The 26476-nt window shown below is 39.0% G+C and overlaps 1 protein-coding gene across 1 annotated transcript in view; it reads right to left on the bottom strand.

Moving 5' to 3' along the window:
• NELL2 (neural EGFL like 2) overlaps positions 1 to 26476 on the bottom strand; it is a 150170-nt gene that overhangs the window by 39700 nt on the left and 83994 nt on the right. The window contains exons 14-15 of the mRNA XM_040596657.1: positions 3336 to 3458; positions 977 to 1072 (exon numbers count right to left, since the gene is read on the bottom strand). Of these exons, the coding sequence (XP_040452591.1) occupies positions 977 to 1072; positions 3336 to 3458 (219 nt within the window). The remainder of the gene's footprint in view (positions 1 to 976; positions 1073 to 3335; positions 3459 to 26476) is intronic.

The raw sequence follows: 26476 nt of genomic DNA on the forward strand, positions 1-26476 counted from the left end.
TGCGCTCAAATACAGAACAATGAAAACAATCACACTTCTCACGTCTCAAATGGACCAGGTAACACAAAATTCAGATCAGCCTGTGTTTTTCATTAAACTGGACAGGTTTACAAGTCAGATGAAAGCAATACTTGCTCAAATGACCTCCTTTCCTCTGTTTGGAAGATTTATTGAAGGCAATATAGAACAGCAACAATAGTCAATCATAGATGGCAGACTGCCCTTTTATTAGGCGTACTGAAGCCAATTAATCTAAGTGAGCTTTCTCCCTTTATCTCCTGGAGGCATGTACGGTTATAATGCATTTAAACACTTTGCATCAATAAATAAAGGTGCTGAAACTATTCATTTTAACTTTGAAAAATTATTTACAAGTACTTGAGATGCTAAATATTAACATTCTACATACTCTGCTGGGCCATATAATTTGACTAGATCCAAGACTTAAAAAATAAAGTTCTAAAACAAGAATTTGTGGTACTGCCATCCTCAGGGGTAGGAGGAAGAGAAAGAAATGCCTGCAAAAGGAGGTAAAACCAGTAGGAACACTGAAGCCTACCTTAACACTGAGTAAAAAAAGGTAAGTTGATCAGAAGTCTTCAAATAATGTTGCAGGGAAAAGTGGGCTACTGAACAGCACAGAAGCAACCAGTTACTGGAATTTGTTTCCAGATGTCAGATTATCTGCAATGTATAGGAGATTGTAAAGGCCATTTGAGGTGAAAAGCAATACTCTTATTAATTATGGAACATCAAAACCCAAGATGTCTTAATTCACGTTCTCATTTTTGCGGTCCATGTGCTTCTAATTAGAACTGCTGTAATATATTCTCTTGGGAGGCATATAAGAAAAGTGAGTAACTTTTTAGTAACAACTTCCTCTTTCAGGGCACACACTTAAACAATCCTTTATTCTTGGATTACCTCAAACATCCTCCTTGGATTACCTTCATTGTAAATTCAGTTATAAGCTTACCAGTTTCACAGCTGGGCCCAGTGAAGCCTTGTGGGCAGGCACACACATTGGAAGCGATACAGGCTCCTCCGTTCCTGCACCCGTTTTTGCAAAATGCTGCAAAATGCAAAATCACAATATATCGGTAACAGAACTGCACTCAGCAACCACACAGGTGGCCATGGGCTGCTGGCAGGCTGACACAAAACACAGCCCCTGCAGCACTCAGTGCACGGACTGCCTTCTCCTAAGGACAGAGGTCACAAAGAGATGGTTTAGGGCCACCCTGCCTCACTGGCCAGATGGGCTGACAAGCTACAGAAGGAGATTAGAGTAAATCATCTGAAGACAAAAGCTCACATATGTGCTCCTTTGCATGCACCAGGCAGTAGTGAAAGGCAGCATCTTCCCTAGGAACAGACTCTTCCTAGAGCAGTGCTAGTCTTCTCTGCTGCCCAAATAAAGGCCTGGGCACAACAGGCACATCTGAACACTAAATTGTCTGGCTACCTCATTCCTTGACTAATCAATTAGAATGAAACAATCTAAAAAGTCACTTTGTCTCAGGAACTTAGAAACTTTTACCATTTACATCTTGAAGTCAATCCCTGGATTTGTTCTTTGGCATGTTGCAATCTGAGAAGCTGGTGCTTACATATTTTGGTGCAGCATTCTCCAAAGACGGTTCTGAATATGTCTATGCTTTAAAGAGCCCCTTCTGCAGACAAGAGTGCAACCAGCTCTGATAGAAAACATAGCAGCTGTTAACTGCTCCAGTTGAATCTGCAATATGCAACCAGAAACGCTCTGGTCACAAGAAACCGCAGGTGAAACTAAGCAGATGGAGGTTATCTCTGACATAAAAGCATTGATGTGAGGCACTGATCTAGCCCCTGCACTTGTAACCAGCCATCAGAGATGCCAGGCTTTGGTTTGCAGCTGCTCTGTGTAACAGCACCACTGATGAGGTCTTAAGGCTCATCTGGGAGAGAACACAAGTGTTATCAATTTGAGCTTTCCAGCTCTCAGTTTCCAGGCACCAGCCTTGTGGCATGAGGCCCCGGGCACCGAGTGAGACATCCAAGATTCCCAGAGCAGGATGACACAGCACACAGCACAGCTGATCGCACAGTGCATGAAAAGCTGCCAAAGGCATGGGGACAAGAGGTGCATCCAGGTCTCTCTGAAGAGCACTGGCATCCAAGCCAGGGCTCCAGAGAAGTACATTTTTCAGATTGCAATACACAGGCTCAGAGACTTCTCCTGCACACTGTCTTTTCAGTATTGAAAAGAGAGGGAGGAAGGGATACACTTTTCTTTCACAGTGGGACCAGGCACCCTCTGAAATGTCAGACCTGCAGTCAAAGCTCTTATTCAGGGAAGGAGGAGCTGAGCGCGGTGCACTAGGGTTATGCAGCTTCTCTTTAACACAAAGAAATCTCAATTACCTTTTTGTAAGCCGACACACCTCCAGCGAATACTCCCAAGCACAGCACAGGAGTGAGCCGCACAGATAGAGCTCTCTTCTGACAGGAGTGGCTCTGGGTTTGAACCTCCTAAGACTAAGGCTTTTACCCCATTACCCAGAGGAGGGAGCCCAGCATAAAAGGGAGTATTTGCCAAGGTCTCTCCCCATGTGTTTGACTGGAAGCAGACCAGGCTGCCATCTGAACCAGTTCCCCTACAGCTACACTACTTTTATTTTCAAGCACCCTCTAGGATCCTATGCTCAGAGCCCGAGGACTTCCAAGGACTTGGGCCCAAGTACCAAGTATCATCTTCTTTGATGTGAAATGCAATGGAAACAAAAGCAGCATTGTATCTCTGGGAAAGCATCTTTCTAAGGCTAGAAGTGTAACTTCTGACGTTCACCAGTGAATGAGAATGTTAGGAATCAAGGCACCACCTCACATGCACCAAAGGTTTTGTGCATTCGTATCAACTGCTTTTCTCATTTAGAGTAAAAAGACACAGCATACCAAACAACTTTTCAGTTCGTGCAAGCAAAATAGCAAGGGATAGACCATCGACAAAGTAGATCTGACAATGTTTCCACAGCTGTAACTTTGTTGGTAACTGTGGGCTTCCTTCAGTGGTGTAGCACATATAGAAACTGTTACCTTGATCCAGAAATGAAACATTGTTACTTCACATTTTAGAGCATATTATCTATGTATGCATCAAATCACTGTGAACTCTGCCAAATGCAAAGTCAGTGTATATTTGCCTATGAAGATCATCTTATAGGTGCAGGACCTAAGTGCCTAGCCTAGTATTTCGCCTGTCTTCTTCAAGGCACATGACCAGATTTGCATCAGCTATGACAAAGCCCCTCATCCAGCTCCAAGACTGCCGGCCCCCAGGGTTTTCAGCGGCTTACCTTTGCAGATGGTACCATTTCCCGTGTAACCTGGCTTGCAGACACAGTTGTGCCCACCCACAGTGTTGAAGCAGAGCGCATTTTCATCACAGTTGTGCTGGTTTGTTATACATTCATCATGCTCTGAAAAAGGAAACAAGAAAGGGATGGTCCTGAATTTTTAAGATACAACAAAATAAAAGCTTTGCAGAGCTTTCCACATTAATAAGAGATAAACACAGTACTGACAACAGGACTATGTGAACAGGTAACCATGGGATAGCCAGGGTATGTATTTTTAGCACATACTAGTATGTGACAACTGCTGCAGCATAATTCCACTTTCATTAACGGGGAGCCACCAACATTACATTTTCTATGTGGGCTACACTTTTCTTGTAAACACTTGCCAAAGAGCCAGCTAGCATACTGAAAATCCATATGTTAGCTCTACTGTATAATTTATTCATGGAGGTTTATCTTATGCGGGATTCATAGGGTTTCCTTCAGAAAGCTGACTAATGGTGTGAGACACGCTCCAAGCTGCAAAAGATACGGATAGCAGAAGGCAGGACTTCACGACGTAGCCCGTGTTTTCCCTCCCTTCAGTGCATACACAGCACTTTATTTAGACAAAATAAATAACCCAAAACCAAAGGTCTGCCAGTTTTTCAAGGGACTTTTGGTATGGCATGCTCTAGCACCGGAGTGTGATGGATGACACTCGTCAGTCTGTTGGGAATAAATGAAAAATCCGGACAATAAGATTGTGTGTTAATCTGCAATGTCCTGTTTAATCCGCAACAAAAAAGTATTGTATAAGTGTTCAGGTTTCTGAACATTTTAATGTCTTAGTTTGTGGTTTTTAAGAAATGGAAAATGCAATTTCAAAATAAGATGCTTTGAAGTGTCATTTCAAAATGCTACATGAAATGCTCTACTATTTTCAAAATGCACTATCTCAGTCTGTAGACATCAAAATGAAATGTTTCCATCTTCTGCAAATATTCCTTGGAGTTTCTTTACATCAACGGTATTCATCTATCCATAAATAATTTCAGACTCCTGAAATTTTTATTTCAGGAAAACCAACTCTTTGGGGACCATAAAGACACCCAGTTTCAATCAGTACACATGGGCTAACCTGCATGTGAGGTTTTCATAGCCATCACTCCACCCAGCTTTCAGCAAATTTTATTAGTGTAACTTATGCCAGTTCTGGCTATTTGGCACGAGTCTTAAATCTGGAATTGGATGCTCTTTCTTCCCCAGTTTTGAGTATGTCACTGTGCTGAATCTTTCCCTTTATAAATAAAGAACTAACGCCTGCACATACCCCACAGAGTTGTCAGGAAAATTAATTTCTTAGCATTTGCAAATCACTATGGAAATGTTCAACTTGTTATTTAAATACTGGCCATAAACTGTAGGAATATAAAGCTGGCAGAACAGCACATCTCTAATCCATCAGTAGATGTAAATTGTCCTCTAGGAACGGCAAATACCTGTTGTTCAAAAAAGGGTAGGGGGGAAAATCACCACAATGTAACTAATCAATTTTAAACACTACAGAGGCTTAGAAATTTATTTGTGGGGGTTTTGTTCTTGTTGAATGAATATTTGTTTGGGTTTTAATAACACTAACCTAATACACCTCCTTCTAAACAAGGACTTACATATCTCTCATATCACCAATGGTCTCAACCCTCCACACTTACGGAGCTGAATCCCTGGCAGGCTGCAGCAGAGCATAGGCTGCAGGCCTCTGCCCTGAAGCATGAGATTTAATTACTTTGCTCTCAGCATGAATATCTAAAATTGTTGTTGTTCACTGAATGATCTAGCCCCTCTAAAATTCAGTTACAATATTTGACTCTGACCTCCTAACACAGTGAAATCTCTCATGCTGGCTGAAACAGTATTTATGTTAGATCAGTCCACAAAAGAAAAAGTGACCATGCAAATTAGGTAAAGTGTTATCTGTGGTATAATAGTAACTTGGTTTTCTTGGTTTGCATTAATATTATGATATTATTTAAATAAAGTATGTTATTTAAATATATATATATAATTTTCTCATTTTTAAATGTTCTGTATAACAAACAACAGGAAAATAACTGTGGAAATGTGCACAAAATGCACTCAGCAAGCCAAAATATCTTGCAAAGCTGTTATCTTGGTACATCGGGAGGTAGGGTAAACTCAGCTATGAAATCATTGAATTTGACAGATTAAGTATCATCCTCAACAAGGAAGTCTAGCCATACACCCTGTGCCTTAGGAATGCAAAAGCATTGCTGGCACATATGGCAGCTCTTTATTAGCAATAAGAGTATATTAGAGGGAAGTGGGTAATCACAGATTGTCACACTAGGAGCAACAGGTCTATGCACGTGGCTGGAGCAGCTCTGAAAGCCCATCAAGGCACCCACAGACAGGGCAAGTGCCCTGGCATCTATGCCAAGCAAATTTGCTATCAATAATCCAGTACAACATATTTATAACACCTTGCAGTACCAGGGCCTTGAAAACCATTTGCACAGATCTATGTCCTTCATATAAAAAGACAACCGTCACACTTGAGCGTGCCTTTGTAACATTTACTCTGGGCTAAGAAAAACTACTGAGTCTTTTAAGGTGGATTTTTCTTACAGTGTACAGTATCTGTAAAATTAACTTTCCATCAGCTAAGCAATGGGGCTTGGATTCAAAGGTAATATGCCTGGTTTCCTACTCTACGTAAGAAACTTCAGTATTTCTTATCCTCCTGTAAGAAAGTTCATGGAGGATGCTTGCTAAGATTTCAGGAAGAGGATCCAGCACATAGCCCGAACTCTATCAAAACAGCCAGCACTTCTACTTCTGTAGTTATCTGCTCAAACTTCAGGTCTATTTTTATTTAAATCAAATATTAGCAACTCATGAAAATTTCATGGGTCTGATAAATGATTCTTGGATTGAAGTTTACATGTCATATTTAGGAAGAAAATGTCTCAGAGTAGGATGAAATTCTGTGATTCAATTAAAGGAGTAGCAATTTTAAAACGATTGGAATGGAGAAAAAAATCAGGAAAAAAAAAGAATCAGGATGTTTTATAATCCATCTAGATTTGTTGCTCTTTATCATCTGAGCTTAGCTTCAATAGCACACTTTAAATCATTTAAACATAGTAATTCTTCATATTCCTTCTTAAAGTGGCACCTAACAGTGTGGTCAGCCTACACTTCAGAACTAGATCTATTGTAGACTGATTACAAATGGTTAAACTAAGCCCAAAAAATTCAAGTACATAAAGCATCTTACTACATTCACTCTTCCAGCACATGGCACACTATCCACACCAATTTAAAAGAGACCATCAGAAACAGCTCCTTCCAGAATTCTCTGTTAATAACAAGGTAGATTGTCCAGTTTTACTAATGATAGAAATAGTTATTTGTAACAAAAAGGGTGGTGGTCTGTCGATAATTCTTCATTAATTCATGCTTATCACTTTAGTTTCTTTTTGGAAAGTCACCTTTAATGAGGAGGACATTGCAGAGACTGAGTTAATCAATCTTAAACATCAAACCAGCAACTGTAGAAGCAGATAGAGCAGTGCAGTGCATTAAAAAGAAACACGTGGTTTATAGAAGAGTCTTCTAAAGAGAACCATTTTCAAAGTTCAAGAACCAGTATAGAAACATTATTTGCATTACTTAGAAATGTCAGTACTGCCCAAATATATTTCTGATGCTGCAAGAAGCAACACTGAGGCCATTCATTTCAAGCATCTTTAGAAATCACGTGACACACATTTTAAAAAGTTGTATACTTATTTCACTGCACACCATAATGAAGATGGGGACAGGCCAGGTACAACAGTATTACAGAGGCAAAGAAATAATTACTTTTGCAGAGAGACTTTAACGATTAGCAAACCTGAATTTACAGAACACAAACATCTTCTATAAAGACAAAATGCACTGGTTTCAATGATTACTGCTAAAAATTTATTATCTAATATATCTAAATTCCATTTTGCACTGTTCAGGACTCTATGCTCAACAGTGTCAAAATTCATAAAATCTCCGTTCTGGGCACCAACCAAAGTTTTAAATATAGTATTTATATTGGCTAAATTATCTCTAGAATAAGGTCTTTCTAGATAGAAAAAAAAAATAACTCCAAAATTTGCTATTGCTCCGTTTTAATAATAATAGTAACAGTAAGTTCCATTAAATAGTTCTTAGGACACAGATGACTTAGAGATGCAAAAAGTTATGTGACAGTGCAGTTAATTCACTTATGTACATTTGGGTGTGCAGCAAATAGATTATATACACAATTACATATACATATATGTGCATATATATATATACACATACAGTAAGGGTGATGTACTTTTTTTAATTTTGGTTCATTTTGAAATACTACTCTAGAATATTCCATATGGTTTGCTTGACAAAAATGTTTTTACTTCAGAAGCATATCTAGGGTGAAGTACTGCATCTAAGGAGACAGACTGCTGGCATAAACTAATCAAGACTCACTAGATCCTGTGATGTATGTCAATGCAATGACAGATGGGGATCTGTCTTATGAAGTTCGTTATCTGTGCAGTGATCCTTCCAGAACTTAGTAAAATTTAACATGCTGTCCACAAGGTGTGTCACCTGCCTCCTCATTATCCTAGCACTATACATTAGTCCCTATCCTTCCTACTGTGTATTTCATGATTAAAAATATATAAAAGTCCTTATAGCATTTCTTACTTGCATACTGCAAGCCTTCCCAATATTTGCCTTGCGCATTCAAATTCTGTAAATGTCTAAGAAAAAAAATAAACAACAGACAGAATCCAATCCAACAGCAAAAAGGAATGATGACTGAGTTGCATCACTTACTTATGGGTACAGAATGTTATGCTGGCGGTTTTCCTCAACCACCCATTACCAACATTGGAAATTAAGAGCTAAGATCACACTTAAGACACAGAAATCCATTAAAGTTCCCAAAAACATAAATTAAATACATCCCCCCAGTTGTAATCTTGTAACACAATGCAACAGATACTACTATCTGAGTGAGCAACTTGTGGACCAGGATTAAATTAAAACAATTTAAATGCAGGTAATATATTAGATATTTTCTCCTTTTAATGCCTCTGCATTCTTGAACTTAAATTACTTCCAGCCTCCTGTCTCCCTCCCATGACTTGGTATAGATCTATAAAACCATGCCACCAGCCGCCATCTGACATGGCAGTGACAACAGATAAGAGTTACTTGAATTATCAATAGCTGACAAACTTAAATAGCCACCTACAGTTTATCTTAATTACAAGCTTTTTTGCCCTATACAGTTCACGTACAAGAAAAAAAACTAGTAGTAATTATAAGGATAGTTTGGAAGACTTACTCCATTAAGATCATTTGGGAAATGACAGATGGTTAATTTCTTTAAGACTTCATATTAACTTGTTTAAACTCTAATTGGCAGGGTTACTTAAAGTCTCAGTACAGGCACACTATCTTCAAAGAGTAAATGCTGTAAATTTATTGAATTATGCTATTTGCTGGAGCATGGCCACAGAAGGGCAACACAGCTGGTGAAGGGTCTGAGCACAAGTCCTGTGAGGAGCAGCTGAGGGAACTGGGGTGTTTTAGCCTGGAGAAAAGGATGCTCAGGGCAGACCTTACTGCTCTCTGCAACCACCTGAAAGGAGGCTGTGAGCAGGTGGGGGTCGGTCTCTTCTCCCAGATAACAAGCAACAGGACAAGTGGAAAGGGCCTCAAGTTGCACCAGGGGAGGTTTATATCGGATATTAGGAAAAATGTCTTCACCAAAAGGGTTGTCAAGCATTGGCACAGGCTGCCCAGGGAAGCCGTGGAGTCACCATCCCTGGAGGTATTTAAAAGCTGTGTAGATGTGGGCTTAGGGACATGGTTTAGTGGTGGACTTGGCAGTGCTAGGTTAATGGTTGAAATCAATAATCTTAAAGGTCTTTTCCAAACTCTGATTCTACGTCTCCCATGTATTTATGTTAAATTTGGGGATTTATATTGCCCAATTTAAGTATTAATTTTTCTATAGACACTCCTTAATTGAAATGCAAAATGGAATCTATGCTTTAATTACTCATAGAGTTAACATCACAGTTTACCCTTCGTTAACGCCAAAGTCATTAATGATTAAATAATGACCAACAGCAGCTGTCCTCAGCTGGAAGCTAGGGATATGAAAAGCTAGGTCTCCCAACAACAATCTCTTCACTGTTAATCCTGTTATTTCACCTTCATTCACTCCCATATATCTGTGGTGCTCTTGGCCCTCATTTTCTAATCCTTTCTTCACTGCAGCCATAAACAATGATCTCTGTAGATCTACATCCAGAATTTTCCTACTTTTTCCTCTTAATTATGTTGATAATAAAAATAGCTCTGGCATGTGCACGTTCTATTTTCAAGGTCTGTTTAGAGACCATCCTGTTTTCTGAAATGCTGCTTCTGTCTGTAATTACTTAGTCCATTGTTGTTCTTCAGGGAGAACAGCTGCCATCATCTCACCCAGATGTCTACTTCTCTCGTTTATCTATTAGCTTATTTACTTATTCTATATTTAGTGTTAATATGATAAAAAAAGAAAAACCAGATAACTGTACTGAAAACTGAGGAAGAAAATCCACTTGGGAAAATGGCCACAATCCAGTGTTCCTTTTCATATCCATTATGAGAAAGCTCCAGGGATGCATCTTAGTTATACTAGTAGGAAGATATAACAGGGAATCTATATTACTGGCAGTTATTGATGCGGGATTAAAAGTAGCTGAAAAAAAAACAGTTAATCAAGAGAAGGAACAAGCACTCACTCTCCTTGCAGCTGCCTGTGAGGCTAAGAGGGCTTTGGAGAAAGCTCCGAGGTGGCTGTAGCTCTGACAAGACTTGAGACAGGCACAGACTGAGCTGCACTTTTGGAACTGGTACAGTTTGTTTCACAAAAAGACAAATCCTGACACTAAATATGATGATGAAATCCATCCCTAAAACACTTCCCATTTCCAGTCAAGAAGTTCTTTTCTCTCTAGAACCAAAACTTTTAATGTGTGCACTGTTCTTTACCAATGTGGAGAACACAAGGGAGATCCTGGGATGAAAAATCCCTGGAGAAATACTGCATATTTATGTGCAAATATAAGTTCAAAAAATATGGGACATTCTAATCCCAGTAAACACTAGTTTCTTTGAAAGCTTACTCTAAGAAGATTTTTAATTTTATGTTTTATTTCACAACTGACTTTCACCTAAAGAAAACTATTTCACACACCAAAGCCTACAAGACGCATATACTTTTATTCCTACCCTTCTACTTTGACTTTAAGACTGTTTTCTTTGCACAAAATCTCTTTCATTTATTTTTTGGTTATTCCTGTTCCAGGTTTTCCTCCTAGACTGAAGGAATACATAACTCTTACCTGTAAGTCCCTTTGAATTGTCCACTAGGAATTCCAAACTCTGTAGCTCTAACAATGGATTTTATGGCTCTAAGAAGGGTATACTCTCCCCTAGGACTCAACTTGAAAAGCCTAACACACGACTTGAATGTTGATCTGTCCACCTTTCCTGTGGTATTTGCACACCAATAGTCCGTGCCAAGGTCTCCTGGCACTCAGAGAAGACAAAGATATTCTCGGTCTCGGCTACAAGAGACAAGTTGATGGGTAAAATACGTATTTCAAGGCAGACCTACCATTACTCCCTTCATCTTCCTCCATAGCTCTTTGGCAAATCATTTTAAGTGTTTTAAACCCACCTAAGTTTCATCATCTTCAAAATGTGTGTTGTAATTCTGATTTCCATTTTCAAGGAACAAGACATATTTTTGCAAAATATTCACATGCCTCTCGTGGAGGCTTCTATTGTAATATTAATCAGCGTTACTTCATGTAACATCCTGTGAATTTTTACACTTTTCAACCAGTTAGGCAGAGGAAACATACTGAAGAATATTTAGTATGACAGCTAAAGTTTAAAAAGGTTGGAAAAAACCCTCCTGTATGTCTGCCATTTTTTATATTCCTTCTTGAACAGAAATATTTAAGGGAAGGATTTTCTAAGGCACTTAGCATAGGCCTAGCTGTTTCCCCTAAAGGAAAATCCGTAACTCCCACTGATTTCAATGGCAGGACTGTAATGCAAATGTAAAATTATTTTGAAAATCCCACCTTAAGAGATTTCAGTGTAGACATAAGGTCTGTGACCTTGTCACCAACTTCTTTCTTGCCTTAATTCAAACTGATCTCTTAATATCTTGTCTCTTCTACCACTGACATTTTGAAATAAGTTTTTTATCTTTTAAAAGGCATTTCATCATGTAGACTTTCTCCATAATTTCATCTTATTATTTTATATTTTTATTATCTAGCCAGACACATTATTTGTTCCTAGGTAAATCTTTTTAAATTCCAACTTGTGTTGTACATGAAAACTCTCAGGCGCTTATGATGAACTGATGCTTTCAAAATCTTCTATTACATTATCAAAAGTGACAATGATCGCAAATTCTACATTTATAGTAGTGCTCCCTACTTTATTGCTGGTAGAATAGCCAGACTAGAGCTGTAAATATGCTACTCCGATTTCCTAAGCCAACTGAAGAATGTTTATTTCTTCTCCTAATGCCCAACCCTTTTAATTTACTGTTTCCTTACTAAAAGGCTCCGTAACAAGTCTGCCACCAGCAGCAGATACATGTTGGATATTTGGCCTCCATCCTACACATATTTTGGTTATACAAAGAAAGCAGGAAAGTGGCTCAATAACTGCTGCTGAGGCTCCTGACTTGCTGCCTGCTCTCATATTTCACTAGTAACAACTTACAGACCATCTACATAACCAGAGGGCTCCACAAAAACACCTCTGAACACTTTTTCAGCACAGTTAACAGAAGGATGGATATACAATGGAACAGGAGAAAGATGTCTCAGCAATCAAGTACTAGCCAAAGTTGGTTTGATAAAATACAGTACTCAAAGCTCTCTAGAGCCAGCTGATAATCCCTCTTCTACTCTTTTTGGGATAGATCATGACCAGTTTTTGCCAATTCATCATTCCAGGGGCTCCTGGGAAAATCACAGTTACATCATAATAGCAGCATTATCAAGGGCAGTGCTTGTCAGGTGAAGAAACTGAGAGGCACCACAGTGGTGGATGAAATGCTGCTGTTGCTTTGATCCTGCTCTTGTCTGCAGGAATCTGGAGCAATGCATCTAAACATAAATATTAGGAAAAAAATGGTTTTTCTGCCTTCTTATGCAGCAGGAAGGTTTCTTAATGCATGACATGGCTCCTCTTATTTCCCTGGCAGTACTGTGACACAGGCACTCAGATGACTCACTGTATATCAAGTAGGACAGTACTATTTTTGATAAGACAACTATAGTGCTTCAGCTGTATGGAGAGAGGAGGTCTTTCGTCAGTGTTGCTCACTTGATTTTGAAAGGGTTCTCTACTTGAAAACTGGAAGAAAGGTATGTTTAAGTGATGCTAAAGCAGAACAGTACTGATGCTTTGCCCTTAGGTCAGCCTTGATACCATCTCTAGCGATGCTCCATATTTTCCCTAGGGTGCACCCTCCCCAACAGTTTACAGAGATGCACCAAAACAGCACAGCAAATATATCCTTCACAAACACTGCACCTAACCTGCCCTCCCTGGAAACAAAAGCACTTGGGGAGAATGGTGCAGCCAGTTCTCACTACAGCATAGTGTCAGGGAAGAGCTAACACACATAGCCAGCCTTGGAAGCCAGGAATTGCTCATGGCTTCTGCAGTTCAGGCATAGCCCTTGATGCCAGGAGATAACCCACAGAGCTGCCTGCACTGCTTCTAACAAAAAACAGCACAGCATAGTAATGGAGATGCAATGAAACAAGCTCTCACCTTCCTTTTTCCTCCTGCAATGGTGTGAAAGTACTGGATAACTTACTTGTTTCATGGGTAGATTTTCTAGCCCACGCCATCCTTTGGTTGCCAAAGTTCAACTGCTAGTACCAATCAAGCTTACAAATAATTATTTCTGTAGTTACATATATGGATACTTATACGCATTTTATAATGATAAATATTTGCATAAGAACATCCTAGCAAACTTTACATATCTGAAAAATTCTGCATTCAAGTTTGTTGTCCTCTTTAAGAACACCATGAATTGCTCTCATAAACAGAACCACAGATGACATTAATTCTTCAGTATTGTTCAGGTCCCAAATACTCAAAATGTGAACTTACAATTAAACCACAGAGTTAAGGAAAAAAGCAAGCCCTGACCAGATATTCCATTTTTCTAATACTACTGTCATCCTAGGATGACTTCACCTCTGCAGTTCTAATTCCTTTACATGTTTCCTCTTTGGAGAAGTTAGGATTTAAGCTGAGATGCTGTGAACAACTTTGGAGGACTTCAAACTATGATGAAGCCCACTCCATGGAAGGCATAATAAGTGATTAACATAGAGTATTCAAAGCAGATTGGAATATCCATTCAGGCTACCACCAACTAAAATCTCTATTTACCTCCCAAACATTAAAATTATGGAGACAGAAGTTAAGTTGAATTCTACATCCATTTCCACCTCCAGGACAGCTAGGAACAAGGTAATAAATTCTTCTTACCAAGCACGTGTACACTCCAAACTTATTAAAAACACAGGAAAAAATTAAAACAGATTACTCCTGATAGACCTCCACCTTTCCAGAAATCAATCCTCTTATCTTGAGAAGAACTGGGCATTTATGCCCACTTTGAACAGTGTGAAACCTTTATCTTCTTGTTTTCTAAATGCACCATCACTAAAAGATTCTGCTACAGGTTTCCAAACCCTGAATATCAAAGTTAACACTGTGTGACAGCTGGTATGTTCCAAACTCATCACATTTACTGGTCTGTAACAGGGTAAATGACACAATTACCTGCTGTAATTACTGTTGCTGACAATATATTTTCCCTGGTGATTGGTCTTGTGTGACTCAGAGCTGCTTATCTTTGTCAGTCCAGTCCAAATCTCCATTTCCCTGTGACTTGAACATTAACTTAGGCAGTATTTACAAATTAGTTCCAATATCGGCCAAGACAGATATTTGGGGTAGTATAAATTCATCTTTTATTGCACGATTAAACAGTCTATCACTCTAATATTATTTTGCATTAGAAAATAAATATTCACAATGAAATCCTGTTCCCCATTTAAATCAAATGCACATTTTTTTTCTTAATATATTGGAAAACACACTGAAATAGGTAAATAAAACAATGACAAGCAAAAAAATCAACATTTTCATAAAAAGCTCATTCCCAAAGCAAGAAGTAAGGTAAAAAAATTAAATGATAAAACATTAAGATACTTAATCCTCATTGCCTTTTTATGACAAAGAATACCTACAGAAGAACAACAGTGACTTTTGATTTAGAGCAGTGTAAGTGACAGGCTAATCAAGCTAGCTGACTGCAAGCGTTTCCCTAGAATACCTTTAACTTTTAAGATATAAAATAGATACAACTCCTTACACCATTTCTCCTAAGAATATACTTAAGATGATGTGAAAAGACTGCAGCGTATAACAAAAGTAGGAAACAGATAGATGTTTCCTTTTAAGATGATATGGAGGCTTGTCAGAAAGAAAAATACTCCTACAACTCCTACAAGCCATTTAGGTAGAGCAGCCTCCTATTTTATTGCCGAGTTTGTTGACAGAGTTCTTGGGTCTCAAACATCAAGATTTTCATTTTTTATCATCTGATGGGGAGGCCCTCAATTTTTGAACATCTGACTACATCGATTGTAAAGGGGATTAATTTCAAGAAAGTAAATTGATTGCCATTTCTGAAATAATTTCTGGTTTAAGTTTTCTACTTCAGTCTTGAAGATGCCTCAAAACCTCTAGTGTTTTCATTTAAAAAAAAAAAAAAAAAACACACACACAAGACAGAACAGTTCTGTATCTTGAGAATGTCCTCAGGAAAAATATCAAGTATCTTTTATAGACACAGTACTTTCAGAAACATCGCCTCACAATATGCAACTTCACTAACAAAAGTGAAAATTCACCCAAGAACTTTAGGATTATGTTGTACAGGAGCACAGAACAGACAGCAATGCCTCCCTTTGTATCAACGTATCTTTCCAAATTAATAACAATGATTTGGCCACTCTTTCTTGGGGCATCAGCAGAACAAAACCCTAAGGATGGCTTCCAATATATTTTCTCAGTGGGTGGTATTTGTTCTTTCCTATTGGCCCACTCTTTCTGACTGATGTAGAGAGGTCCTGCCAACCACTCTTGTCTTCTTTATTCATTTAAATGAGCTGGAAAACACAGACAGAGCAAATTCAGGAACTGAAACTAGTTTTAGACAAAATTAGAAGGGCAGAAAAAGCGTGAGTTTAGCTTTCATGCTATGCATTCCTGCAGGTCCAGCCACAGCCTAGCTGCAGAAGCATCAGCACATTTCAGTATGAATCAGAAGTTACATGCAGAACTAAAAATATAAGCCTTTCTTTGGGATTACAACGGGAACCACAGACACTGGATGAGTCAGTGAAGTGGATAAATCCAATATGTTTACTTTGCATACCAACGCATTTCAGTGTGGATTTCAGCATAATTCTGTGTGCAAAGAAGGACTAGCAAGGATGCAACTCCTGCTGTGGTCAAGGGGTCTGTACCATAAGTAAGGCCACTACTCAAGCACATGGCTGGAAGAGAGGATTATAGCCCAAAAGGCTACTTCTGAATTATTCTGGCTGTAGAAATGAAATTCTAATTTAAAGAAGTAGTTTGATGCAGCAAAGTTCATCTGGTTTTCTGAGAATCATCAGTCCAAAAAAGAATAATATTGGTAAAGATTTATTGCAGAGACAAACCTAGGAAGGATTTGTCAAAGATGATGAATACTAAATTACAATGACTGACATGAGTTAAAGAAACAGTCTGCCATTTAGCATCAAGCAGATTAATCTCTTATAAACATTTCTTGAAAAACAAATGACACTTCTAAGTTGTTCCAGGAGTCAGTGATTACCAGGCAGTGGCATGCAGTGGGAATCCAACTACAAAGAATTAGAAGCTTCCATGCTTACAGACTGTCTGAGCAGAAATAATTCAGGGATTCTTTCCTGTCCAAACAGGAAACTTCCATATTCATTCAAAGAAAAAACTTGCAGCTATAATATTAGAAGGCCTCTGAAGCCCTGCACAAAATTAAAAAATGTTACACCTCCTCTTAAGACTCTTCGCAGGCAGTTATCTTTCTTACACTTGCCTTGTCTTACAACTGTGTTATCTTAAGATTGGAACTGTTTTTCAACAGTAGAATGCTAATCAATAGACAAACATTATACCCATATACTGCCAGCTGTATCCACTACACTTAAAACCTGGCTAATTTGTATCATGGCTATAGTCACCTTGATTTTACTGTGAAAGTGTAGAAAACTGCTGACTTCAATATAATGTGACTACATAACCTTAAGTAACTCCACTGTTCCTTTTTTGAAAACTGTCTTGCTTCATACAGCAGTTCCAGACACTCACTGACCTTGGCTGGAGTCCCTCTGAGAGTGGGCTGCACGCTCCCAGCACGAGGCAGTCACCAGCTGGCTCAGACATGATGGATGTGAGCTATCCAACTTCCCTCACTTCTGGCTCGCTCATTCCGACAGCAGCAGATTCCCATCCCTGAGCCAGAAAGATCCTTACAACTTCAAAGAAACTGTCCTCAAGGCTACCTACTGTGTTCCCTGATCTTTGCAGTCTGCTTTTCACAGTCTCTGATCATCCACAGAAGGATGGGCTAGGGGAAGTCCAGCTGTGAAAGGATGTCATGCTGAGGTTAATTAATACCAGCCATCCTCCTGCTACCATCACCCTAATTTCCATGGTGCACAACCACCATCCAGCACTGGGATGAACAGATGAAGAAGTTTCAGCCAGACAATACCCCATGTACCCTTCAGTCTCCTGTACTTAAACTTTTATAAAGAAAAACTGCAGCTGTTTGGTTGCTGGTAATTCTGGGTGCAATTCAGCTTCAGATTAAGGTACCTAAATTCAGGTGTCTACATGTGCACCACTGGGCAGGATTTCACTGCATAAACACAAGCCTAGCTAGTAAGTCACATCTAGCCTGGCACCTCACAGATATCCAAGATATCAGTAAAAGCTGTAACACCAGGCTCTATAGGAAGACTGTTACCTCAGTTGGAAAGCAAGCAGGACACACCACAGCATCTAAAAAGACACCAGACCTGTAACTGGGCAACGAGATACATCTAAGCTCCCATTTCAGACAGCGCAACCTACAGAACTCAGTAAATATAAAATAGATACCTAACATGGGATTGAATGACCCACAGATAAGGGGCTCAAACCCACAGGAAGAGGTAACTTACTCTGCTCGCATCCAGCAGAACTTGAAAAGCACAAGACCGACAAGGTAGCTCTCACGTCAGGTCTGCTAATCCTATGATGTCAACTGCCTGGAACCTCTAAATAGACAACTGGTTTGGGTCCAGCTGCATCCTTGACCTCTGTTGATTACAATGTGAGCTTAGATGAAGACATCTGCATTGGGTGTCTTAACTGCAAACTGAATATAACTCCTCTGTCAACTTCAGTAAAATTCTACATTAAGCGTAAATGTAATTAGTTATGGAAATGAATAATTCATTCAGTCCTGTATGGTTTATTAGATCATCTATTTTTACAATATACTCTGTTAATTTTGTTATACTCCTACAACTGCAATTTCCCATCATATTGTACTGACACAGCACGTAACTGCATTGTAGAAGCTCTCAGGGGATGCTGGATGCTTAAAAGCTGCAGAGGTCTTCAGAACACTGGGAAATGGGAGGTACACTGCATGTTTGTCATAATACCATGAGATAAATATTCAGCAATGTTAATGTCTGAAAATATTGCGATTTCAGAATTTTTGCATGAAAGAAAGATCTTAGATTTTTTTTCTGAGTAACTGGTTCAAAATGTTGAAAAGTTCACAATTATGTGAAAAGATTGCAGCATATAACAAAAGTAGGAAACAGATAGATGTTTCCTTTTAAGATGATATGGAGGCTTGTCAGAAAGAAAAATACTCCTACAAGCCATTTAGGTAGAGCAGCCTCCTATTTTATTGCCAAGTTTGTTGACAGGGTTCTTGGGTATCAATCCTCGTTGATACCTCTACCTCCTTTTACATACTGGAAAATTGCTCATCATACTAAGAATGCAAAATATATTCCTTGTAAAACAAAATAATCAATTCTGATGTCTGCTTCTGCAGAAAACCAGATTTTGAACAGTATACAGAAGCTGGAGAAATGCCAAGTATTTACTTGCTTTTGATATAATACCTTTTACCATCCTCTATTCCTAAGGCCAACAGGGGATCCAGCTCTATAATACATTGATATAGACACACACACACATATACATATATATAATTGGTACATTTGGTATATTTGGTAAAAGAATGTATTCCATAAAAGAATTGAGCATCCAACACTGAATACCATACATTTGTGTCTTTGTCAAGGGAATACATTTTCTGTTTAACAACTCAAATCATATTCTACCAAGGACTCCTTAAAAACGTGTTGGATTCTGATCAGCTGATAAATCAATCCTGCTGTAACTGCATAGCCAGATGAACAGTTGTTATGAACTGGGTCAGCAGTCAAGGAGGAAATGGGACCTAGAAAGTATCCTCTAGAAAAAAGGAAAAAAAAAGATCTCGTTCCAAGTTGAAACAGCTTCCAGACTGAGTTGTCAACAATAACTTGATTCAATCCAATAAAAGTATGAATTCCATTGTATAAGATATAGCAGATATATAAAAAAGACTTCTGTTGTTATCTTAGTAATGTGGTCGCATAGCAACAAGCTCAGTCTGAATGATCATTCCTTTATTAGCTTTGTGAATTATCTTACAGCTAGAAAGTGGATATTGGAGAGAATTTATCCAGAAAGAGGACTGAGACCTTCATGTATGCTGACATACTATAAAGCAGAAGAGAAACTGGGACAAATAACAAAACTCGGAATCAAACAGGCTTTGATTTAAAAAGGCTTGGTGCATACAAGCTCACTTCTGCAGTGTTAATTACTACCAGCAACCCTGGAAGTACAGCTGGACACCATCACCTTGGTAGAGTTTGGATTACACTGTGTGACAATGCATGCGCATGCATGCTACTTCTAATATAATTGGGAGCATTGGGGGGGATGGATCACCAAAATCAGAGATGGAAAAGACAGATGGTTCATCTTCCCCACATCATTATAAATCCAGAACGGCACAGTTCTCTAGCGGTTTGCTGACTAAAACATTTCCTTACTGAAGCTGTAGTATGTCACTCCAGTGATGTTACAAGCCCCTGTCAGTATGCTTGGTTATTGCTCTGTCCCTTACTGCACAATTATTCTGTCTTTACTTAAGCACAGTCAATGAGTTCAGCTGTTGTACAAGCTGCAGAACTTGAGAAAAACTTGAAATATTGTTGAATTCATCAAAATAAGACAAGGGAAATAACCAGGAAGAAATGAGCTTTTTTATTGTCATCATGTCTCATGTTACTTAAAATTACAGTAACAAAGCTGGTATACTATAAGCACATGACTAGTCTGAGGTCACAGGGGTTTTTAACTTCTTTGCAGCAGTGAAGAGTAAAGAAAAGGTATACAGCAGTGCTGAATAAAGTTGCATCTTGTGGCCATATTAGGTCACTTATTAAAATGTGGTCTCACCAATGTACTAAGCACTATCAGCTCTTATTATCTTCAGGGTGACTTGTGGATGCTCTTGTGTGTCTGAAAAAGCAGACCAATTTTATACTGTTAATTAACTGAGGACAAGCACGCAGCTTTAAACACAGAAGCTGGGTGACTTCATTCAAATTCTGGATTGCATCAGTCTTATGGTAGCTTTCCTTCATGGAAAGCCAGACAACTATACCACTCTTAGAAGAGGTTGGTGTAGGTGCTAAAACATAGCCTGCATTTCTCACCTGTAAACTAGATTCTATTTTTCATTTCGAATACAGACAGGCACTCCCTCTCAGTTCTCAGAACTCATCTATACAACTGAAATGTACAGTTGAAACAAAAATAACTGGTAATACATGATACTGTAAAATACCCAGCCTTCACAGCTAGCTGGAATCCTACCTATGCACATTGGTGCATACCCATTTCATACCCCGCATCAGAACCTGTCAATGAATTTTTCCTGAATATCTGAAAGGAATGCATTGCAAGTCTGCATTTTTACCTGGCCTGTGCCCTAGGGACTAAAGATGGATTTTACCTTCACCATCCTCACAAGCAATTTAACAGAAATTTTTATCAAGTATCCCTGACATTAAACATCATTTCTGCTGCACAGTATAGGAAAAAGAGACTTCCCAGACTGTTGATGTCCCAAACAACTGATGGATTTAGAAATCAAAAATAAACCAGTGACATCTGCACAGAAGCCCACAGGCAGATGCACTTTTATGAACCTGAGTTTCTAGATGCCAAGAGGAATCATCCATCCAAAGTGCGTTGGAGTACTATGATAATAAAAAAAAAAATAATAAAAAAAAAACAAACCAAAAAAACCCACACACCACAAACGTGACAGGGAGTGTATTCCTCCCTTAAAAGTAGCTGTATCTTGCAAGAAGCAGACAGTAACAATGGAATCATAAACAGTATACATGCTGTGTTATTTCAACAAAATCGCAGGTCCCTGTTACGGCATTTCAAGTCCATCTAGATACCTGTGGTGCTTCCCACAGTGGGGGCGTCTGCACTCTGGGGATAAAGATGGGCTGCATTAGTATTGCAAAGACACTGCCTCTGTTTCCTCAAAAGCATCCTCTGAAGACTTAACATTGTATAAACAAAGCATTAACGAAGGAAAAAGAGGCAAGATCCAACCTTTGGCTATACACTATACCAAAAAAAAAAAAACAAACCCCAGATGAGAGTTTATTTCCTGGCTGATAGGATAGCAAAAACTGGGCACTGGCACATAGAAAGCAGATTTTTTTATCAGATGTACACAACTAATACTGACACTTCCAAAGATGGGGAGAGAAGAGGAAGAAGCCTCTAAAGGTAACTTCAATGTCTACAGAAGAATATAACTATACTTTTAACACTTCATGTTCAAAAGCAGTGGAGACAGTTTGGCAGTTCTAAAAGAAAAGAGTCTCCCACTCTCTGGAGAACATCATTAGTCTGACATCTGACCCAGCACCAGCATGGAGATAGAAGTATTCTAGGGATGTTTCTTTAAAATCCTTCATACACACACACACACACACACACTCAAAAACCCCACTATCCATCAGTGCTTAGCAAAATACCAAAGCAACAGGTATCTTTCTAACTAGGGACATCACCAGTGGCATTAGTTGAAATCCAAGTAGATATGTAGGCTGTTTATAGGACACAGCTATCTACAAGAATGGAACCAAACAGGAGGGCTTAGGAAGGACAAAAGTTTGATTGCTGTAGGCAAAGCAAATGCAAAATAAATCACAATGATGTGGCCTGTCGGAAACCGAAATGAGAAAGCATTAATGGCTGCATGGGGGAAAAAAAGCACAAGGATAGGTGAGAGAGTATCAGATGCACATGTGCTGAACAGGCTAAATGAGACAATCTGTTCTTTACACATTATTTCAAGGTAAATTTGCTTCAGTCATCCCACAGTATCATTAAAGAGCTAAGAACATGGGTCAGATCTGAGAAATTAATGTCAGAAAGTACTGGCTACTTATCTGCAGTGGTGCAGGCCTTTCCCCTACATTTTCCTATTTACTACTGAAACCCCACACATAATTATTGATTAGTAAAATTGTTATGATAATTCCTACTTTTTGCACATTCACCATCACTATGCTGCTAAATGTGTAGTTTTCTCCTTTAAATCTTTCCCATATGTCAAGTCAATCTCCTCAGACCCTTAATTATTTTAATGTTGATCTTGGAATTCCTTCCAATTTGAAACAGATTTGTGATTTGATTTAATTTCATTTGAAAAATACACAAAGCTGTCAGTATTCTAAAGAATTAACATTTCAGGTGTCACTCAACTTGCCACTGCCAGGCTTCTTGGTATTTTATGTGGAAAAAATTATTAGACTTCGGTTTACTGTGAGAGGATATTGCAGAAAAAAAATTAAATGCTGCTGAATGTACTGACACCGTTTTTGGAAAAATGTCAGAAAAAATCACTGAGACTCATAAAGACTTAAATAGGCTGGGGCAGAGGAGGAAGAAGACTTAGCAACGTCCAGCTGGAGACACCTAGTTAAAGTCCAGTGAGTTTGACACATCTTTCACTGCTTTGAGTAAGCCTTCCATATGGCCAAGTCAAAAAGCCCAAAGACCAAAACCATCCATATATTCTACTCAGTCTTTTATTTCTACAGAAGTACTTCATCCCTTCTATCTATTCAGACTCCGAAGAACCAACCCTGCAAATGTTCCGATCACAGTCACGGTATGTAATATTAAAATCCTTCACAATTTTCTTTGGAAGTCAGAAAACAAACAACAAACCCAGGAGCAGAAACGTGATGGTACCAGACTGTAATGTACAATAACAGCCTCACAGACTTAGAATCTCCACCAATTTTGCCATCTCCTTTGGCTTCTAAGCTATTTCTTTCTAAAAGCAAGCAGCAGCAAAAAATCAGCATGACTTGGCTTAAGTGAAAATGAAACTGAAAGACAAAATCATCTGGAATGGATTCAGCAAAATGGTTATGAAAAAACGTTACAAGGTCTGCACGCATGTAAAACCTGTACATGAGCACCTACCGCTGCGCACGGCAGCAGTCCCACAGAGCTCAGTGTTGCTGTGGGGATGGACACAGCTGTTCACATGGCTGGACCATGCCTGGTAGAAGTAGGCCACGATTTGCTACATGCCTGATGAGCTTTTAATAATTATTCGGTTAAGAATTCATATATATTTCCTGCCAAAGTACAGCACAATTGTAAAACCTCACTGGTGTCAGGGTATGAGGTTGTAGCTCACTCACTTCTCTGTCTCAAAAAAAGAAAAAGAAAAAACAAAACATGTAATAGACAATTTACTAAACCCCATAGACAACAGCATGTACAAACATTAATTCAACCTGGTTTATACACTGACACAGTTCATACGTCGTATGTCTACCTTGCATTCAGTCATTTACCATCTTACCCACACACACGTACAGGGAGAGTCAGCTGAAGATACTGTCCTAGAGTACTCATGGAGAAGCCTCAGCGCCTCCCTCTCCAGCACCACTAAGCATGTAACACAAAACATCCAGGGAGGAATTCACTGGGAGGGTAACATCAGCTGCGTTACCTTCCCCACATCACCACAGGGACTCCCACCCATGGGAGAGGCCAAGCAAACCACCAGCACTTCTACCAGGGTCACTCCCCCCCTTTAAGCTGGCTGGAAAGCAAAAAAAAATTTAAGAGAAGGTTGCTCATGAGACTGCATGGAAACACAGCCTTAAAAATCATCTGGAGCTCAGAAATGCCATGGCTTCTCCAGGCCACAGCATTCATCTTCCTCTTAATACAGTCTAGGGAAGATGCACTAAATCTCACAGGGTCTTCTTTCTTCTCTTCCATTTTTGATGGGTTACTTAGATAGGTAAGCAGTCCCAAGGAAGGGAACTAAAGACATCTGTTCAGACTAAATGGGATTAAACATCCACTGTGGCTAGTTAGAACTTCTCCTTGTTAGAGCCACGTGTGACAACGGGAGAATAATCATCTCATTTCCTAACTTATCCCTTTTCCATTAAAAAAAAAAAAAAAGAAAAAGAAGAAGAACACAGGAAAGGATATGTATTGTGCTCTTCAGAGCACTCCTACCAGCTGCAGATTACACAGCAGCCTGAAAGATGAGGTGACACCCGCCACATCCTTGCTTCTAGAAGGAAAACTTCCTTTTTTCCAGCCAAGAAAACAGCCTGCGCCTTTCTGTAATCCAGGTAAAGATGTGAGTGTTACTATTCCAGAAAAATAATAAAGGTATTCAGATTTAATCGTATCTAACAGTGACGCTGCAGTGTACTGCTACACATACTGAACTACCCCAGCAGAGACTCGTGCCATTTTCCGCCTCCCTTCCCCCCACACAACACCATTGCATTTCAGATTCTGTGAAACAAAGTGGAAAGGGAATGAGATGATACCAGTGTAGGAAAAGCACGGTAGCCCTGGGCATATTTTTTATGCCTTTAATTTGCAGTTTGTTCACCCGTTTGGCATATGGGTGCAGCTTAGGACTCATCTCCCCTTCTCATAGCTATGATTGATTTCTGAACATGAAATCAGTCACTAACAACAGATTTCTGTGTAAATATGGTTGTGACTAACTCAATCTAACCCTGCAAATCTTGCTTCCAAGATGAATACAAATAACAAAAACTGAAATTGATGTCTTCATTACATCTTTTGTTGTGAAAATCAAAATGTAATTCAGATCTATTGTAAAACTTGCAATAAACATGCCAGGAAGGAAGAGACTGGAGCTGTTTTGGAAGCAGCTATATGCTGTCTAAATCAGTCTTTTGTGCCCAGGACTCTGACAGAGATAGATAGCACAGATTTCTTTTCAAATGTCTCATACAGGAGGAAAAACCCTTCAATGTCACTGATTTTATGTCTCTTTTCTATTTTGATCAATGACTTCTAAATTATATATGTGTGCATAGAATAGAACAATAAGCCATTTTACATTAGTCTGCTGGCAGGCTGTGTGGACATCACTCACATCATAACCCGTCTAACCAAGGTTCAGGTATGATTTTTCCTTCCTGTGCTTCAGCTATCCTGTGCAAACAATGGCATATTCACGCCAATCCACAGAATATTTTCTTCCTGTTGAGTAACGTTCCCAAGGACATGCTACCAGAGCTTCTGGTCCAGCTTACAATAAGTCGACTATTTTATGCACAGCTACAGTTCCATGACTAGATTTGAATACACACCATTACAAGGAACAGTCTGACCTGAAATATATTTTAAAATTTTAACATTTAGTAACACACGGGGTCAGTTGTCACTTTTTTACCCTATTCTTATTATTCCTGAACTAGATGAAAAATCTGCCTCTTCTTCAGTTTCATTGATATTTCAGCTGGCAAGTTAAACACAGAATTGCCAATGAGGCAATCTGCCAAGAACTTTAAATTCTGCAGAAGGCAAAAGAGGGTTGAATGATTAAATTTAGTCGCAAACACTGGCAGAAACAAAGTGCATCAGACTCTCTGCACATGAGTACTAAGAGATTTGAGCAGAATTGTATACTATAAAACCACACCAACGTAAGTCCTGAAGCTTGCTAGTTTTTGTGGTATGCTTGCCATACCAAGGTGCCCTAAAATATTCGGGATTGCCTTTGTGCACAAGAGGTGTCTGTGTGAGGCTTCTGCAGGATGGCTCTCACAAGTAGTTGGCAAGAGGCATCTTTATAATATCCTTCTGCAGCAGCTGAGAACTGATGCAATCAAGGCTGATATTCCAGCAATCTTGAGGAAAATACAAAAGAGCAATGCAGAAGTTCTGTCCTACAGTATCCACTTTTTGCCTGAGTTACATAAAACAGACTAAACAATGGTATGAATGTAAACATATTTTGCATATTAATGTTTGAACTGGTCTTAAAATACCATTTCTTTTACAGACATCTTTCCTACTTCTCATTTTTTCCAGATGTGAACACCAGGTTTTTGTATGGACTATGGAATCCATCAACTATTCTGTGCAGCTTCTACAATAAATCTGATTATTGGAACACAAAAGAAAAATGGAAAACCCAGAAAATTCTGTTAAGGACAGTGCACAGCCTTACTTTCATAGATATGCCAAGTTAAACAGGGCACTCTTCAGAAAACCTTTCAAAGATATCTCTTTAATTTGTAGTGCTCTCTCTTTGGTATATCATGATTGCTTTTCTCCTTACTGTCCTGCTTTTCTGCCAGATAAAAAGGCTTGGTTTATGCCCTTAACTTCAAGAACTAGCACCATCAAGACAAGAAAATTGAGCTTAACCAAAATAATTCCCAGCTGTAATGAATGGGCCATGAGCTCATGATGCACAGTGAGGTATGCTGGGC

This window comes from Falco naumanni, chromosome 5, assembly GCF_017639655.2.
Source record: "Falco naumanni isolate bFalNau1 chromosome 5, bFalNau1.pat, whole genome shotgun sequence".
In the NCBI taxonomy this organism is placed as follows: Eukaryota; Metazoa; Chordata; class Aves; order Falconiformes; family Falconidae; genus Falco; species Falco naumanni.